Source organism: Elephas maximus, chromosome 21 (genome assembly GCF_024166365.1).
Source record: "Elephas maximus indicus isolate mEleMax1 chromosome 21, mEleMax1 primary haplotype, whole genome shotgun sequence".
Lineage (NCBI taxonomy): Eukaryota > Metazoa > Chordata > Mammalia > Proboscidea > Elephantidae > Elephas > Elephas maximus.
In genome coordinates, this window is record NC_064839.1 from 59442154 (window position 1) to 59461562 (window position 19409).

The 19409-nt window shown below is 40.3% G+C and overlaps 1 protein-coding gene across 1 annotated transcript; it reads left to right on the plus strand.

The window, feature by feature from the left end:
- Positions 1 to 7305: 7305 nt before the first annotated feature.
- LOC126064614 (putative tripartite motif-containing protein 61) lies at positions 7306 to 9227 on the plus strand. The gene is made up of 2 exons (XM_049863799.1): positions 7306 to 7830; positions 9207 to 9227. The coding sequence occupies exons 1-2, from the start codon at positions 7306 to 7308 to the stop codon at positions 9225 to 9227; spliced, it is 546 nt and encodes a 181-aa protein (XP_049719756.1).
- Positions 9228 to 19409: the final 10182 nt, after the last annotated feature.

Below are 19409 nucleotides of genomic sequence, written 5' to 3' on the forward strand. Positions count from 1 at the left end.
TAACATTATAAAAGTAATTAGATTAGACTAGATCCCCAGTATAGGTGTTACCACAACACATAATTGGGAGGAACACAATTCAATCCATAACAGGTATTTAATGTGTCAAGTTACAAGAAGTTCTACTCTAGTCATTCCTTATAATTTACCCATCTGAAATTCCACAAATTTATATTTTCTGGGGATAATCTGTTTTACAAAGAGGTGGTAGAATAGAACAAAAAATTTAGTCTAAAAAAGGATATGGGTACATTTTTCAAAATCAGTTATGAATTTCATTGCACTTAATTAACAATTTGCCTAAAATAAATTGGAATGTTTCAAAGAATTTCTGAGAATATACACTACTACTCAGAGAAAGTGAAATTAGGCTGTGATTTAAGGCAAGATGGGGGAAAAAATAAAGGACTAAACAATGTATGTGGGGGATGAGAAAGGCCATGGGATGAAGGTGCCCGTGCAAAGGTCCAGAGGCAGGAGGATCCAGCGTGAGGAATTCAAAGAGGAGGGGATAGTGGACGATGAGCTAAGAATAGGTGGCAACCAGTGTAGGGGCTTTTGATACCTGGTAAAGTTTTTGTTTCTTTCCAAGGGCTATGAAAACTGCTCCATTGTTTTAAGTAGTGTGATTAAAGTCGCAATTAAAAAAAAAAAATAACGTGTGTGGCAGATAAGAGGTAAGGTAAAGTTAATGGGAGTAACCCACTTAAGAGGCTGTGCAGGGTGGTCCGGTGGAGATGGTCATGATGGTAACTGGTTTTCAGATAGGGACTGAGATGTCCAAGAGGATAAAAGTGAGAGTGGAGCATTGGAAAAGAGGGGGCAACGATAATGGCTGCTGAACAACCCCATGAAGATACAAGGTGAAGTAGAGTCAGCAGATAATCAGAGGCCACCTCAGTCCTGGCAGTTCTGCTTCCTGGCCCTGGTGCTTGTTGTATCTAGCAGGGATGCCTGGGTATTTTCTTACTCATAAGGGTTCCTTCTCCCCAACTCCTTCATTTCTTAGAGCCACTGGGTCAGAGAACCTTAACAACCAGCAGTTGCAAAACTGTGTCCTTGACTTGACACGTTTTACAAATTCTCCTTCTACATGCCAGGCACGTCCATGGTTTGCTTGCCTTCTAGGTCTGTACAAGTGGCCACTCTATGGAAAGTGGCAGAGCCATGGTGGTGAAGTCATTCAGAGCTAAAGCTGCTAGCCAAAATGTCAGCAGTTTGAATTCACCAGCCACTTCTTGAAAACACTACGGGGCAGTTCTACTCAGTCCTATAGGGTCGCTATGAGTCAGAATTGACTGGAGGGGAATGGGTTTGGTTTGGTTTTGGTTTGTGAAAAGTGGGAGTGGAGGATACTTCAGTCACTGGAATGTGTTGCAGCTTGTGAGGGTGCAAGGAGGAAGGGATAGACTTAACCCAGATGTGTGCAGCTGAAATGTAAAATTCTGCCATTCCTTGTACTGCATGGTGCTGAAAATTGCATACTGTAATATGAGGGCTCATCTCATAACTGATAGCGACCCTACAGGACACTGTAGAACTGCCCCATAGAGTTTCCAAGGAGCGCCTGGCGGATTTGAACTGCCAACCTGTCGGTTAGCACCCATAGCACTTAACCACTATGCCACCATCATAAGGTCGCTAGGAGTCGGAATCGACTCTACGGCAGCGGGTTTGGTTTGGTTTTGGTTTAATATGAGGGTTAAACTTGTGGGTTCCAGAAGTAAACAAATCAGGGTGAGAATATGAAGAGGCCTCACTCAGCCTTTCAGATCTTCAGTTACCTTTTCAGCAAAGATGGGATTAAAGGGCTTGACAGGCTAAAACAGAGTTACAAATGTTTAAATGAGATCATGCCTACTAACAGCGAGCCTGGCCCAGCTGACTTGATCAACTCACAGGAGATCCCTTTCTCCACCAACCAAACGTTCTCTCTCACACCGCCCAGCCCTGCCCCCCCCCCTCAAGGGCCGAGCCACCAATTCATTGAAGGTGGAGTCCTAAGAGCTCCACCCTCCAGGTGGTGTATATATGCTGTGGTCCAACCACTGACCAGCCTTCAGGTGCAAGGCTGACTGTGGAGACTAGTCTGGGAGACCCACCACAGCGACCCTCCGTAGCCGCGACCCTCCGTTGCCGCGACCCTCCGCAGTGCCAGTGGTTGCAGGTAAGCCGACAACGAGCCGCGTAGGTGCCGGAGGCGGGAACGTAGGAGAAGCCCTGGCTTCTGAGCACCTGCTCTGTACAGGGCTGAGATGACCCTGAAAGTAAATCCAAACTCGGATTTGCAGTATTTTAAAAGAAATCATATATTTTACGGTTCTAACTGCTCGCTAAAAATACGAATACCCAGATCCCACCCTAATCCTATGGAGTCAGAAAAGGGGTAACTAATACCTATGTTTGGCAAACGCCCAGAGGTGGCTGACCTGAAGCTGAATGGGGAATCGCCCTCCAGAATGTCTCAGTGAGAGACAGTTTTGTGCATAGTTGGGGTAACTGGAGGGATAAGAACCATGAGACCTGATATCCCTAATGCCCTGGACAGCCTTGATCTTACTTATCCCCCACGAGAAGTCGTTCTGCTTACATAGAGAAGAGGCTCAGAGACCATACGTAGTTTATCCAGAGTAACTCAGGAACCTGGTCCAGTTTTTATTCATTCAACAGCTGTTTAGGCTGGGACTGAAAAGATACTGGGAGATGCAATCGAGGTAGGGTCAGGGAAGGGACAAATCATAACTTCACGGAGTTTACCATTTTAGTGGGGATCTCAGACCTCCAAAATGTGGCCATTCTCACAATTGTTATGCTTGAGCCCATTGTTGCAGCCACTGTGTCAACCTATCTTGTTGAGGGTCTTCCTCTTTTTCACTGACCCCCTATTTTACCAAGCATGATGTCCTCCAGGGATTGATCCCTCCTGATATCATATAATTGTTTGATTCCAAATGGCTAATACCAGTCCATTTCAGTTCATTAATGCCTTGGATAACGATGTTAATGTGTTCCATTTCATTTTTTATGATTTCCAATTTTCCTAGACTCATACTTCCTACATTGGATGTTCTGATTATTAATGGAAGTTTGCGGCTGTTTCTTCTCATTTGGAGTCATGCCACATCAGCAAATGAAGGTTCCGAAGGCTTGACTCTATCCACATCATTAAGGTGGAGTCTAGTTTGAGAGAGCAGCTCTTCCTCAGTTTTCTTTTGAGTGCCTTCAAACATGAGGGGCTCATCTTCCGGCACTATATCAGATAGTGTTCCACTGCTACTCATAAGGATTTCACCGACTAATTCTTTTCGTAAGTAGACCGCTGGGTCCTTCTTCCTAGTCTGTCTTAGTCTGGAAGCTCAGCTGAAACCTGTCTGCCATGGGTGACCCTGCTGGTATTTGAATATTTGTGGCATTTGTATGGTCTGAGGTATGGGTCCTGTTTCTTTTCTTTTTTTTTACAGATAAACTTCCAATTTTGCCAGCACCATTTGTTTAAAGGACTGTCTTTTTTCCTCAATTTAATGGACTGTGGCCTTTTTTTTTTTTTAAATTGTACTTTAGATGAAGGTTTACTGAAGAAAGTAGCTTCTCAAACAATTAGTACACATATTGTTTTGTGACATTGGTTACCAATCGCATGACATGTCAACTCTCTCCCTTCTCAACCTTGGGTTCCCTATTACCAGTTTTCTGGCCCTTCCTGCCTTTAGTCCTTGCCACTGGGCTGGTGTGCCCCTTTAGTCTTATTTTGTTTTATGGGCTTGTTTAATCTCTGGCTAAAGTGTGAATCTCAAGAGTGACTTCATTACTGGATGCCCGGAGACCATATTGTCAGGGCTTCTCCAGTCTGTCAGGCCAGTACGTCTGATCTTTTTTTGTGAGTTAGAATTTTGTTTACATATTTCTCCAGCTCTGTCTGGGACCCTCTATCGTGATCTCAGTCAGTGGTGGTAGTCAGGCACCATCTAGTTGCACTGGACTTAGTCTGGTGGAGGCTGTGGTAGCTGTGGTCCATTAGTCCTTTGGACTAGTCTTTCCCTGGTGTCTTTGATTTTCTTCATTCTCCCTTGCTCCTGACAGGGTGAGACCAGTGGAGTAGCTAAGATGTCCACTCACAGGCTTTTAAGATCCCAGACATTATGCACCAAGGTAGAATGTAGAACACTTTCTTCATAAACTTTGTTATGCCAATTGAGCTAGATGTTCTCCGAGACCATGGTCTGCATAGCTCTCAGCCCAATAATTCGGTCCCTCAGGGAGTTTGGATATGTCTATGGAGCTTCCATGACCTTGCCTTGGAGAAGTTGTGTTGGCTTCCCCACTACTGTGTACTGTTTTACCCTTCACCAAAGTTACCACTTGTCTATTGTCTATTTAGTGTTTTTCGATCCCCATCCCTCCCCTGTCTAGTAACCATCAAAGATTGTTTCTTTTTGTGCGTAAACCTTCTCATGGGTTTTTATAGTAGTGGTCTCATACAATACTTGTCCTTTTGTGATCGACTTGTTTCAGTCAGCATAATGCCTTCCACATTCATCCATGTTGTGAGGTGATTCACAGTTTCATCATTTTTTCTTTATTGTTGTGTATTACTCTGTTGTGTATATGTACCATGATTTGTTTATTCATTCATCTGTTGATAGGCATCTAGGTTGTTCCCATCTTTTTGCTATTGTGAGCAAAGCTGCAGTGAACATGGGTGTGCATATGTCTATTCAAGTGAGTGCTCTTATTTCTCCTAGTGGTGGAGTTGCTGGGCCATATGGTATTTGTATTTCTAGCTTTCTAAGAAAGCACTGTATTGTTTGTACCATTTTTCATTCCCACCAGCAGTGCATAAGGCTTCCAGTCTCCCTGCAACCTCTCCAACATTTGTTATTTTTTGATTTGTGCCTGTATGCTGGGATGAGGTGGTATCTCATTGTGGTTTTGATTTGTATTTATCTAATGGCTAATGGCTAGTGATGGTGAATATTTCCTCATGTATCTGTTAGCTGCTTCACTGTCTTGGGTGAAGTGCCTGTTCATTTCCTTGGGCCACTTGTTAATTGGATTATTTGTCTTTTTGTTGTAGAGGTGTTGCATTTTCCTGTAGATTTTAGAGATTAGATCTTTGTCAGATTTCTCATAGCCAAATTTTTTTTTCTAAGACTGTAGGTTCTTTTTACTTTTTTGGTGAAGTGTTTTGATGAGCATAAGTGCTTAATTTTTAGATGATGATAGTTATCTAGCTTATCTTCTGGTGTTTGTACATTGTTAGTCATGCTTTGTATCCTGTTAATGCTGTGTATTAAGGCCTCTATCATTGATACTACTTTTTGTCCATATTTATAGTTTTTGGTTTGATATTTAAGTCCGTTTTGGATTAGTTTTTGTGTATAGTGTGAGGTATGGATCCTGTTCATTTTTGCAGATGATCATCCAGTTTTGCCAGCACTGTTTGTTAAAAAGACTGTTTTCCAGCCCCCTCCCCAAATTTGACAGATATTGGGCCCTCGTCAAAGATCAGGTGACCGCAAGTGGATGGATTTACATTTGGGATCTCAATTCTGTTCCATTGGTCAGTGTATCTCGTTGTACCAGTACCAGGCTGTTTTGACTACTGTAGCTGTATGGTAGGTTCTGAGATCAGGTAGTGAGTGTCCTTCTTTATTCCTCTTATTCAATAATGCTTTACGAATGTGAGGCCTCTTTCCTTTCTATATAAAGTTAGTGATTATTTTTTCCATCTCTTTAAAGAATGCTGCTGGGGATTGCATTGTATTTGTAGATTGCTTTGGGTAGAATTGATATGTTCACAATGTTGAGTCTACCTATCTAAGAACATGGTATGTTTTTCCATTTATGTAGACCTCTTTTGGTTTCTTGCAGTAGTGTCTTGTAGTTTTATTTGTCTAGGTGTTTTACATCCCTGTTTAGATTTATTCCTAAGCATTTTATTTTTTAGGGGCTATTATAAATGGACAATTATTATTTATGTAGTGTTTACAGTGTTCTGTCATTAGCATAAATGCTTGAAATATTTATTGAATCTTAGGTATTCCTTTAATCTACAGAAGAGGGAACTGAGGTTCAGAGAAACTAATTCACTTTTCCAGGGACACGTAGCTTGTTGGTGTCTGAGCTAAGATCCACAGTAGGTCTATCCATTACAAAACCCAAAGAGATTCCATAGCTCCTGTATTTAACTTGATTCTACCTTTTCAGTGTACCTATTCAGCCTGTCATTGTCCCAGTGCTGACTGCATCTAGAATCAATCCTACCAGAAAAAGCAAAGGAAATTTCCTTCATGGTTATAAGGACTAACTGCTCTGGATTCTGACCATAAGACTGAACCAAGACCTTGTGCTGTGTTGCGTGTTCTGAATTAGATCGAGGAAGACACATCTCCTCTGCACAAGATGTTGGTCCAGCAGCACCACCCACACTGTGAGCATACAAGAGCCTCTTCCCACCCACATAGCCAAGACCAGGACAGGGAATTGGCAGGAGAGCATGCCACAGCTCACAAGTAAAGGGAAACTCAGGGAACATGAGCAGTGACAGGAGCCTTGGAGAGGTGAGAATTGTGGAGGGAGGAAGGGAGGCAGACAACAGGGATATCAGGCAGGGGTGTCTCACCAAGGTCCATTAATGTGGTGAAGAGAGGCCTAACTGGGTCAGAGTGGTCTGGGAGGCTTTCCGAAGGAAGTGAAGTGTTTATTAGATCCATTTTGAAGAGATCTTCTGGCTGGCAGAGTGGACAATTTAGGTGGCATCAGAAGAGACTGCAGTCTAGGGGCACAGTAGTGTCAGTTGTAGACATGACCTACATCTCAGGGCTTCTGTTGCTCACCTGGGCTAGGTGTCAGGGAGGCATGGGAAAGTGAACAATGGTCTCGTGAGTAACTATTTTTTTCTTTATATTTTTTGTTGCAGAAAGGTCAATTGACCACAGAGTGAATTGTGTTGACTTTTCTCCTATGCTGTTTTTGTTTTCCAATCCTTCTTGGATTCCTGGCTTTTTTTCCATTGAAGAAGAGTACATAGATGCACATCACCTGCAGGCCACTGAGTATAGGTGTGAAAAGTGCCAAATAGAGCTGTGATTGAGGAGTATAACTTTCACAACTGCATCTAGAGCTGAAGGAAAGAAAGGAGAAACAGGCTTGAGTGGTTAAAGCTTTCTGGGGACCCTGAGAAACCACAGCTGCTTTCCAGGAAAGACAGAAAACACTGAGTCATCAAAGTCTCACTTTTCCTAGCTCCCGGAAAACCAGGCCTTGTTGCAGAGAGTTTCCTCAGACTGAAACCCTTACTGCACAATGGCCTTTGCATCCTTTCTGGCTGACCTCCACACAGAGACCAGCTGCCCCATCTGTCTGGATTACCTGAGAGACCCCACGACCATTGACTGTGGCCACAACTTCTGTCACTCCTGCATTCAACAGCGCTGGAAAGATCTACAGGACATCTTTCCCTGTCCAGTCTGCCTCCAACAGTGTCGCAGTGGGAACCTCAAGAGGAACACTCAATTATGTCACATGACTGATATTGTTAAGCAACTTTCCACCACAAGGAGCAAGAAGAAACGGCAGGAAGAAAAACCCCTGTGTGAGAAGCACAACCAGGAGGCTTCCTTGTTCTGTGAGAAGGACCTGGAGCTACTGTGTCCCCAGTGCAGGATCTCCTCCAACCACCAGGATCACCACCTGATACCCATTGATCAAGCTGCAACTTGTCACAGGAAGAAGCTCAAAAGCTACATTGAGCCCCTGAGGAAGCAGGTTCAGGATGCTGAAAATGGGTTACGAATGGCAGTCTCAAAACTAGTGGAATTGAAGGACAAGGTAGAAAATCAGAAGAGAGAATTACACTCAGACTTTGAACAATTTATTCATTTCTTGGGGCAGCAGCAGGAAGCAATTTATGTTAGGCTAATAAATGAAAAGAGGGGTGTTAACAGAAAACTAATTGAAAACAAAATCCAAATTTCAGACCACATTTCCACACTAAAAAATCTGTTAAGTGAAATAACAGAGAAGGTTGTTCAGGAAGACCTGGATTTACTGACAGGTATTGGAAGCATCCACAACAGGTATGAACTCCTAAAACCCCCAGCAGTGTTTTCATATGAGTTAAAGAGGGAGCATTGCAGTCTCCCTCCACAATATTTTGGTCTGCAAAATATGATCAGCATATTTCAGGTAAATTTGATACTAGATCCTGAAACTGCCCACTCCAATCTTATTGTCTCAGAAGATAGAAAAACTGTGATGTATAGAATGATGAACCCAAACTGTCCTCATAGTCCCTGGGAATTTAATGTTTACCCATCTGTCTTGAGTTCTGAGGGATTTGATAGTGGCAGACATTTTTGGCAGGTAGAAGTAAGAGGGACAGGTGATTGGTCCTTAGGTGTGTGTAAAGAATCATTCCCTAGAAATGCGATTACATCACCTTCCCCAAATAATGGATGCTGGCAAATTGGGCTCTGGACTAGTAAATTTGCTACATGGGGGTCAGTAAACCTCGCACAGATCGGTGTTTTTCTGGACTATGAGTTGGGAGAGATTTCATTCTACAGTTTGAATAATAGATCACATTTGTATACTTCCACTGTAATGACTACAGAAAAACTTATACCGTATTTCTCTATTGGACCGTCTTCAAATTCTCTTACAATAAGTATTGTCAGAAATTAATGATGAACCTCCTGAGGTATCATTTTGTATGTTGTTATATTTTTTCCTATGACCTTGGAGAGCATTTATAATAAAGAGTCTGATTCCAGTTTTGTTGTTTTACTGCTGATGTATTTTTTTAATAGACTTTATTTTTTAGAGTGGTATTAAGTTTTTTTTTTTATTAAGTTTTAGAAAAATTATGCAGGCATTACAGAGAAATCCCATATACTCCCTCTTCCATCCGCATGTTGTCTCTATTATGATTAACATCTTGCGTTCATGTGACACATTGGTTTCAGTTGATGAACAAATACTTGTTCATCATTATTAACTAAAGACTATAGTTTACATTAGTGGTGACCTTTAGATTGAACAGTCTTATGGGTTTTGAGAAATGCATAATGTCATGTATTTACCATTACAGCAAATGACAGAATAATTTCACTGCCCTAAAAATGCCTTGTGCTCTACCTGATTCTTCCCTCTCCCTTTCTCTCTGAACTCCTGGCTACCACTGATTGTTTAACTGTCTCTTCCAGAATGTCATATATTTGGAATGATGCAGTAAGTAGCTTTACCAGGCTATCTTCTTTAACTTAGTCACATGCTTTTAAGTTTTCTCCTGATCTTTCAAGTAGCTTGATAGTTCATTCCTTCTTTTGCTGATCAACACTCCACTGTATGCAACTTTGAAACACAACACCATTTACATTAGCACTAATAATTTAAATACTTAAGTATAATTCTCACAAAATGTGTATAAGATTTATGAGGAGAAACACAAAACTTTAAGGGATGAAACCAAAGGAGACCCCAATAAGTGGAGATGGTTGGAAAAATGGTCTGCACCTTGTAATTTGGGCTGTTTAATCAGATTTTTTTTTTTTTAATCAGAGGTCTTGGGTCCAGAACATTTGCTGATAACAGATGTTGGGAAGTGAGTATGCCTCTATTTCCCAGTTTCTTCTCCTTATTCTGGAAATGGCCTTCCCTTTTCTGGGCATAGAGTACCTTTTTGTGTTCTGCTCATGTGCAGGCAGTATATGGTAACAGGTCCACCCCAATTCTGTATCTGCTCCCAGCAGGGAGCGAATGGGGTTTACCTGTATGACAAGAGGATTGTGCAAAGCAGACCTGTTGTCTTAGTTATCTAATGTTGCAATAACAGAAATACCACAAGGTTTTAAAAACAGAAATTTATTTTCTCAGAGTTTAGGAGGCTGGAAGTCCGAATTCAAGATGTTACCTCTAGGGGAAAGCTTTCTCTCTGTGTAGCCTGTGGGGGAAAAGTCCTTTTTGCTTCAGCTTCTGTTTTCTGGTTCCTTGGAGATCTCTGTGTGGCTTGGTATCTATCCTCCCCCAATCCTGCTTGCTTAATCAGCTTCGTTTATACCCTGTTAGAGATTGACTCGAGATACATGCTACACCAGTCCTGTCTCCGTAACATAATAAAGACAACCCAATTCCAATTTGGATTATAACCACAGGTATGGAGGTTTGGATTTACAACTCATTTTCATGGGTTGCAATTCAATTTGTAACACCTGCTCTGTGTCAGCCTCGGGAAGTGACTTGCTGACCATAGGGGACCAGTGCCTGTTAGGGAAGTTGACCTTGCTCTATTTCTTCTTTGGGTGAATAAAGTAAGTTCTATGCACTGCCTGAGTGTGATTTTTGGGTTTTTTTGATGACCTCAAACCCTGGCCTGATATAGAAGTATTCCATGTTCATGGACGGGAAGACAATATTATGAGAATGTCAATTCCTCCCCGCTTATTCTGTAAATTCAATGAAAACCTGATCAAAGTTTGGAAAAATTATTTTGTGAATATTGACAAACTGATACTAAAATTTATATGTAAAGATAAAAGTAGAATAGCCAACTTAATCCTGAAGAAGAACGAAATTTGAGAACTGACTTGTGACTTCAAAACTTACTATAAAGCTATAGTTATCAAGGCAGTGTGGTATTGTCAAAGGAATTGATCAGTGGATGGAGAAGAGAGAGCACAAAGATAGATTCACAGAAACGTAGCCAACTGTCTTTGACAAAGGAACAAAAACAATGAGGAAAGACAGTCTTTAAATAAATGGTACAAGAACAACTAGCATCCACAGGCAAAAAAAAAAAAAAAAGAATCTAGACAAGGAGCTTACACTTACACATAAATTAACTCAAAGTGGATCATAGATCTAAATTTAAAATGCAAACACTAAAATTTCTATAGATTACATAAGAATAAATCAAGGTATCCTAGGGTTTGGGGATGACTTCTTATATACGATACCAAAACCACCATTCAAAGACAGTTTTGTCCCTCTTTTTATAATTACCTATACTATTGTAATTATCATTCCCCACTTCTTATGAGGAAGTCTTGGGAACCTACTACAAATTATTTGCAATTCTAAAATTAAAAAAAAGTTACAACTGAAAAGATTTTCACTACTGATTCTTCAAAATCATATACTGCCAATATAACACGGCTCATTTGTCCTTACATTGAAGAAGCAAAGAATGCTTAACCAAAATAAACAAAATAGACCTATAAAGAGGATTTGAAAAAACATCTCTAGAGAAGTTTAAGTGAAATGAACAAAGTGCAAACACTGCAGATAAAATGCTTATCTTGAACAAATGAACACAGAAACAAAACGAGTTTCTATGTATATTTCTATGTACATAGGTTGTTTCTGGAAGGATACAGGAGAAACTTAAGAATGGTTATGCTAGAGAGGAACGAGAGCTGTGGTCTGGGAAAAGAGCATCATTGTACTCTACTGTCACCAGTGAGTTTCTGACAACTTGATCTATGTGATTTTAATTTAAAAAAATTTCATAGTGAATGAGTCTATTTAATGATTACTGGAAAATTACTAGAATCCAGGTTTTATTCTGCATCTTATCTTCTGAATGGACAGCCATCCACTTGGGGGGGGGGTGGAATCCACATATCATATAGTTTACCTCCCTCCCTATTTACTGGATTGTTCATTTCTCTGACGGTGGGGACTTTAGATGGCATCTTTTGCATTCCAGATTCTAATTCAGTGCTTCATATCTACTGAGATCTCATACAATGTCAGCCAAAGGAATAACTGAATAGATTTGTCACTCAAATTTATGTGATCAGGGATGAGACCTGAGTAAGAACTGCAGATCTGACAGTTTTCAGCTTCTGTATTAATGGGGTTACCTAAGAGCAATGGGTATAATAACACCTATCCTCAGCCTTAGATTATTCTATCAAGTCTAATTCTGCTACCACTGTTGGTGCTCCCTTTATTATCAGTACAGTTTTATGAAGAGTGTAATTGTGTGGTGGAGCCTGTTCTGCCTGGAAGCCTTGGAATGAAGAACCACTGGTGTGGACTGAGTGGACAGCTTAGTGTTGTCACCTAGTCACGGGAAGAGACCAGAGAATCACCCACACGTGATGGGGTGGCAGGACGGTTATCTGTTAAGATGACTGAGAAGTGCAGCTGAAACCTGTCAAGATTAATTTTATGAGGTATCAAGAGAACTAAAATTTGGACATAAACTGTTTCAATGGACTTGGACCCCAGATCACCGAAGTAATCTTGAAAACAATATTAGTAACATGGTTCCCTTTGAGAGGGTCAGAGAGTGACATTGGTTTTCTAAGTCTCTGGGTCCAAAAGATACATTTAATGTGGAACCAGTGCTGTTTAAAAACGAACGTGATGGTGATATAATCAGGCTTCTGTACTTCATTATAGAGACTGTGCATCTAGTTTCTGCACCGCGTTACAGACTAAGGAAATGGCAGCACCCACAGTAATAATACCGAACATGTACTTTGTTTTTATTAAGTAACAGGCCTTGTTTTATCAAATCAGTCTTCACAGAATTAGTATCTTAACAATCTGCTTTAGTTCCCCAGGGCTATCCTAACAACAATATCACAATGTTGGTGGATGTAAAGAACAGAAATTTATTGCCTCATGAATATGGAGGTTAGAAGTCCAAATTCAGGGTGTCAGTAGGTCTATGTGCTCCCTCTGTTGGCTCTAAAAATTTTTTTCAGTTATTATTATCGCTGCTATAATTTAAAAAAAGTGGAAAATCTCAATACCAAGGTTTTGACATACTTAGGATTCATATTCTCCAGTGTGTACTTTCAAAAAAAATTGTATATGTATTTTTCAACCCGGCAAACTTTGGGGTGAATAGACCCTGTTATGGATTGAATCCTGTCCCCCTAAAATGTGTGACAACTTGGCTAGGCCATGATTCCCACTATTATATAATTGTCCACCGTTTTATGATCTGAAATAATTATACCACGTGCTCTAAATTCTAACTTCTGTGATGTTAATGAGGCAGGATTAGAGGCAGCTATGCTAATGAGGCAAAACTCAATCACCACGTTTAGGTTACATATTGAGTCAATCTTTTCTGAGATATAAAAGAGAGAATCGAACAGGGAGGCGAGGGTCCTTTCTACCACCAAGCAAGAATAGCCAAGAGCACAGCTTGTCCTTTGGACTCTGGCTCCTCCACTGAGAAGCTCCTAGACCAGGAAAAGATTGATGACAAAGACCTTCCCCCAGAGCCAAAAGAGAGAGAAAGTCTTTCCCAGCAGATGGAACCTTGAATAGACTTTTAGCCTCTTAAACTGAGAGAATAAATTTCTGTTTGTTAAAGCTGCCCACCTGTGATATTTTTGTTATAGAAGCACCATATAAATGAGAACAAAAACAGGAAGACTTGAGTTTAAAGGAACAAGGAATTCAAAGGAAAGTAATTCTCAAAATAGAGGTGAGTGTAAGGGTGACAGCCGTACAGATGTAGAGTAGGATTCTAGAAGCATTACTAGGAGGTAGAAGTGGGAAAGTTGTCCAGATTGGAACATGAGATTCAAAAAGATATTTCAAAGGGGGAAAAGCTGTAAGTGAATATCTATGGATAGTGCATGCATCTGTGTGCGAATACAAGGAATTTTAAGAAAGCAAAATCCTCATTATTAATAGAAATACATCAATATTGCCAACTGATAAACACAGGCATACCCACAGAAAAGAAAGAAATAGCAGAAAAGTTTAATATTGAGAACTGTGAGCTCAAATAGAATAATTCACCAAAGATGAAAACTATAAAGATGTTTCAAAAATATTTGTAAGCTACAGGTTGTAAAAGTAAATAGAAGTGGCTTAATTAAAAATACCTTTCACACATTATTTTAAAAACAAAATATTTTATTGCACTTGTGATGGATACAGTTGTGTGTCAACTCGGCTGGGCCGATTCTCAGTGGTTTGACATTTATGGTGTAGTCTGGCAGCCATATAATGATGTGATCACCTCCATGATGAGATTTGATAAAATGTGATCACCTCCATGATGGGATCTGCTGAGAGTTTCCTTGGGGGTGTGGCCTGCAACCAATATAGCTGGACTTCCTGGCAATGCCCCTGAACTTTAGCTTGCTCTGGATCCTGCAGCAGGCTCCTCTTGGTGTATCCTGTGGTACATGGGACTTGAGTTAGCAGCTTATCTGCCATCTTGCCTGCTGATCTTGGAATTTGTTGGTCTTCACAGCCCGTGAGCCAGAGCCCTGCTATCTGACTTGCTGACATTGGGTTGGCCAGCCCCTGTGGCTATGTGAATCAGGAAAAGCCTCCAGCCTGACCTGTGGACTTAAAATGTTCAGCCTCTAAAACTGTGTGAGCCATTTCCTTTTAACAAAGAGAAGTTTGTTCTTTCACAGTCCAGTAGGCTAAATGTCCGAATTCAGGACTCCAGCTCCAGGGGAAGGCTTTCTTTCCCTGTCGGCTCTGGGGGAAGGTCATTGTCAAGTGTCTTCCCTTGGTCTGGGAGTGTTTCAGCTCAGGAACCTCAAGTCCAAAGGACACGCTCTGCTTCCTGATGCTTCTTCCTTGGTGGTATCAGGCCCCCAACTCTCTGCTTGCTTCCCTTTCCTTTTATATCTTGAGAGATAAAAGGTGGTACAGGCCACACCCCAGGGAAACTCCCTTTATATTGGATCAGGGATGCCACCTGGTAAAGGTGTTACAATCCCACCCTAATCCTTTTAACATAAAACTACAATCACAAAATGGAGGACCACCACAGAATACTAACCAAGTTGATACACACATTTTTGTGGGGATGTAATTCAATTCATAACATAGGCTTTACTGGTTTTGCTTGTTTTACTCCAGTGTTTGCTATTTCAAGGACTCTGAGTCAGAATCGACTTGACGGTACTGGGTTTTGTACTAAGGAGAAACTTACTGGAGAACCTACTACAGGCACCAATGCCTTGTTGCAGCCACCAAGCATTCTCCCCGAATTTATTGTTACTCAGTCAGGGAGAAATACTGGAAAACAGAAAAATACCAAATAGGGGGCATATCACACTTAATCCCATCACCTAGATGTAAACATGATTTACATTGCCAATATTATACTTTCAGGCATTTGGGTATCTCTAGGCATTCTTTTCTTTTCTGTCTTTTCAATGACCTCTTGCTTTCTTCATGTATGATGTCCTTGATGTCATTCCACAACTTCTCCGGTTTTCGGTAATTAGCGTTCAGCGTGCCAAATCTATTCTTGAGGTGGTCTCTAAATTCAGGTGGGATATACTCAACGTCGTATTTTGGCTCTTGTGGACTTGCTCTGATTTTCTTCAGTTTCGACTTGAACTTGCCTATGAGCAATTGATGGTCTGTTCCACAGCCAGCCCCTGGTCTTGTACTGATGATATTGAGGTTTTCCATTGTCTCTTTCCACAGATGTAGTCGATTTCATTCCTGTGTATTCCATCTGGCCAGGTCCATGTGTATAGTCACTGTTTATGTTGGTGAAAGAAGGTATTTGCAATGAAGAAGTCATTGGTCTTGCAAAATTCTATCATTCAATCTCCTTGAACACTAAGGTGTGACTGATCCAAGCCATGGTATTTTCAATCACATCATATGCATGTGGAAGCTGGACAATGAATAGGGAAGACTGAAGAAGAATTGATGCCTTTGAATTGTGGTGCTGGTGAAGAATATTGGATATACAATGGACTGCCAAAAGAACGAACAAATCTGTCTTGGACGATGTACAACCAGAATGCTCCTTAGAAGCAAGGATGGGGAGAATGTGTCTTACATAATTTGGACATGTCGGCAGGAGGAATCAGCCCCTGGAGAAGGACATCATGCTTGGTAAAGTGCAGCATCAGCAGAAAAGAGGAAGACCCGCAATGAGATGAATTGACACAGTGGCTGCAACAATGGGCTCGAGCATAACACCGATTGTAAGGATGGCGCTGGATGGGGCAGAGTTTCGTTCTGTGGTACATAGAGTCATAACCAACAAAACAGCACCTAACAATAGCAACAACAGGCATTCTTGTTTGAGGTTTTGAGAAATTATTTCACACAAATTGTCTCCTTTCTTTCCTTTAAACTGCTATTGCCTGCAATTAGTAACATATGATGTGTCATTTTTTCATCATAGAAAATATTTTCCAAAAGTGGCAATACCTACCTTTTAATAAAAATAATAACACATAAGGCTGAACTAAAAACAATATAAATTAAACAAAGGAAGAAATGCACTGCGTGTCATCTCTAATCCATGATATTTTATTTTTAAACTTTTCCTAAATTGTACACTCACACTATTAACATATTTATGTTAAAGACAAATATTTCTCGAGTACTTAGTGCAAGGCACTAAGTATTTATTAAAAGGTAATGAATGATGTAAACAAACAAAAAAGACTAAAGTTGTACTAGGGCATAGAGAGTGACAGAAAGTGCTGAGTTTTCTACAAACTGTTCATGGAAGTTCTCTCTAATGATGTTTGAGCCATTATATTTTTTTTTTCCCATAGAATTTATTTTGGAATGAATATATTTATCAATCAACCAGTAGATTTATTGCTACATTACCTCTTAAACAGCTGCATGACAGCCCATTGTACACATATATCATAATTTATCCAACCGTACACCTGAATGTAGGCTTTCACTTTGTTTCAAAATTTGGAAATCAAAATGGGAATTCGGATGATTTCTAGTAGTATTCATAAGACACAGAATTTATTCTGAGTGGAAGTACTGGTATAATGACAAATTCCAATTTAAGTATGGAAGATTATTGCTTGATTGCTTCCAAAATGTTATACCAGGTCACCTTCAAACCAAGAAGAATGCAGATGGGCCACCACATCTCTAATCCCCCAGCAAGGGATTTGCTCGATTTTTAAAAATCTGTTCAAGACAACCTCACACTTCCAACCTCCATATTTGGGTGTTTCTCAATAGTGTTTCAAATATTTATCGGGCAGTACTTTCTGTCTTTGCGTCCATTAATGCTTTTGAGTCATTCATTATTGGTTTCCTTATCTCTGATGACTAATCTCTATAGAAACACTATAGGTGATAAACCACAATCTGTTACAGAGTCCTTTGCAGTATAATGTTTGAAATATTTTGGCACTTCCATTTCTATTCATATTTTCATTGTCAGTATGTGACTTTGAAGAGTAAGGCAATGTATGCAAATGGTCTTCCTCATTCAAAAATTAAATATATATTTGAACTCTGCCCAAATATTTTCACTGTTTGTTTGTGTGTGTGTGTGTGTGTTTTAATGCTCCAACTTTCAACCTGGAATTAAACCTTGTGTATGAGAATAATGGAATATTAAGAATCAGAAGTAGACTCATAGTGAGCTCACACACTGACTAAATACTTGAAGCGACAATACTTGGCAGATTAAAAACAATGAAAAAGCCAGGGTAAAAATCACAAATCCATTTTGAAATGTCTCATGTATTGGGCTAAGATACGCTAGTTGTTCAGGGACAAAATGTGCCAGACAGTGTAATTAGGTTTTTGATAAATGATCACAGTTAGATGACTGCAACTGATGGGATTATTTCCATCGTTTCGGTTTCCCTGCCAGTCTGGGAGCTTTAGTAACCTTCCGTGGGCTCCTAGGATTCTATATGATGGAGTCTGCAATCTTGACTCTGCAGTGCCTCATTCTAAAACCTGTGCACTTTCCTCAATCTATTGCTCCCTCAGTTTGGGTGAGTGGGAGGTGAGAGAAAAAGACTGAAGGAGTCTGCAAAGGCTGGAGCAGGAGGTACCGGGGTTCAGCGTGGTCGCCAAATGACATTTAAGGGTGGAATCTGGAGTCTTTACTAACGTTGAATAGGAAACTTAATAAGAAACATCTAACTTTGATTTCAAAGTTTTTCTTAACTGTGAAATCAAATATTAAGCATAAAAATCCTGCCAGAAAATCTTCTGCAGCAATGTAAATCTGTTTTATCCTGTTAGAAAAAAATAGTCCACACAATTATTACCTCCTAAATTAAATCTCAAAGGGCCTCATGGCTGCAGATGTGTGGAGGGCCAGATTATTAGCAGCCAGGCCAGAAATAAATTCATACCTTCTCATCCGCAGTGAATGCAGAAGGCAGTGTTCAATCAACCATGTTAAGATTAACCAGTGGCTGATCTCTGTTTCTCCCTCCTCTTCTTATTATAAGCCCCATTGTGCCTAGTTTATTTGAGTCATTTTCTTTTCCTAGAATCAAAATGTCCTGCTTATATGCATATAAAGTACTTTCTCAGAATAAACCTTATGTTCAAATTTTGGTGAGTTTTGATTATTTTTTTACAGAGTAACGTCAGAAGTTGGACCCAGAAAAAAGTCACCAAGTGCTCCACCTTGTGATGAGACATAATAATTGATTCCAAACATGGGCCACATATGCATCCAACTGTTTCCTCATCATGGCTTGGGAACTTGGTATAAAGCTCCTGGGTTCAAGTTCTACCCCTTTTGTGTTGAACTCTCTATGTTTATAACTGAACAGTTAGGAATATCTTTTCCTTGGGAAGTTACCCTTTCACGTTGTCTCTTTGGGAAACTGGATTTCCATCTGCCCTGTCCTTTTCTTTCCACTTTTGGGAATTTTTATGTGGTGCTCAGGGTTTGTAGGGAGTTTTATCGTTTGCGTTATCTGAATACTTGGACTGGTTTCAAGGGATATCAAAGTGAGTTCAATAAAAGATGTTAGGTTTGATCCTGGGAGAGGGCTCAGAAAATACTTGCTGAAGTTTGGACGGAAGGGTTTATTTTTCCCTGGTTTGAGGGCAAGGGTTTACTTGTCCCAGGTTTTGGGGGCATGGGTTACTTGTCCAGGTTTTGAACAAGGGTTCTTGGACTGGATCTGAAGAAGAACTCTGGATATCTTAAATGGGTCGACCTGACTGAAACATCTTGGAATCATTTAGCTACTAGTTTGTGTGTGTGTTGCCTTGCCCTGGGATGTACTTTTTCAAGAGCTTTATGTTGTTGTTGATCAGCATAAAATGGTGTAGAGAAAAACTGGAATGCTGTTTCAATTTAAAACAGGTTTATTAAGAATTTTAAACAATTGCAATTGAGGAACCATATAGCACACAGAAAATGGAACGAGGTAGTCCCGGGCAGTTTCATCCTACAAGTATTCTTATAGGGTAAGAAGAGGAACCAAACCATAGGGAGGGCAATTACAGGAAAATCAATTAATATTGTAATAATCACACTCTGGTTACTGGTCATTACAGGAGATAAAACAACTTTCGTGGTGTTAAAGTCATAGGAGCACTTGAAAAAGAAAAAATTTTCAGTACCCTATTCACTGATAGTTGTATGACATGCTACCATAAATTGCAGGAAGAAAATCAAGCAATGTGACAGCCTCCCAGAGAGTTTATCA

What these genes read in the sequence shown, in the direction of transcription:
- LOC126064614 (XM_049863799.1), top strand. Translation starts at nt 7,306, where the DNA reads ATGGCCTTTGCATCCTTTCTGGCTGACCTCCACACAGAGACCAGCTGC. An exon ending in TAGTGGAATTGAAGGACAAG is followed by an intron (nt 7,831 to 9,206) that starts GTAGAAAATCAG and finishes TGTCTCTTCCAG; the next exon opens with AATGTCATATATTTGGAATG.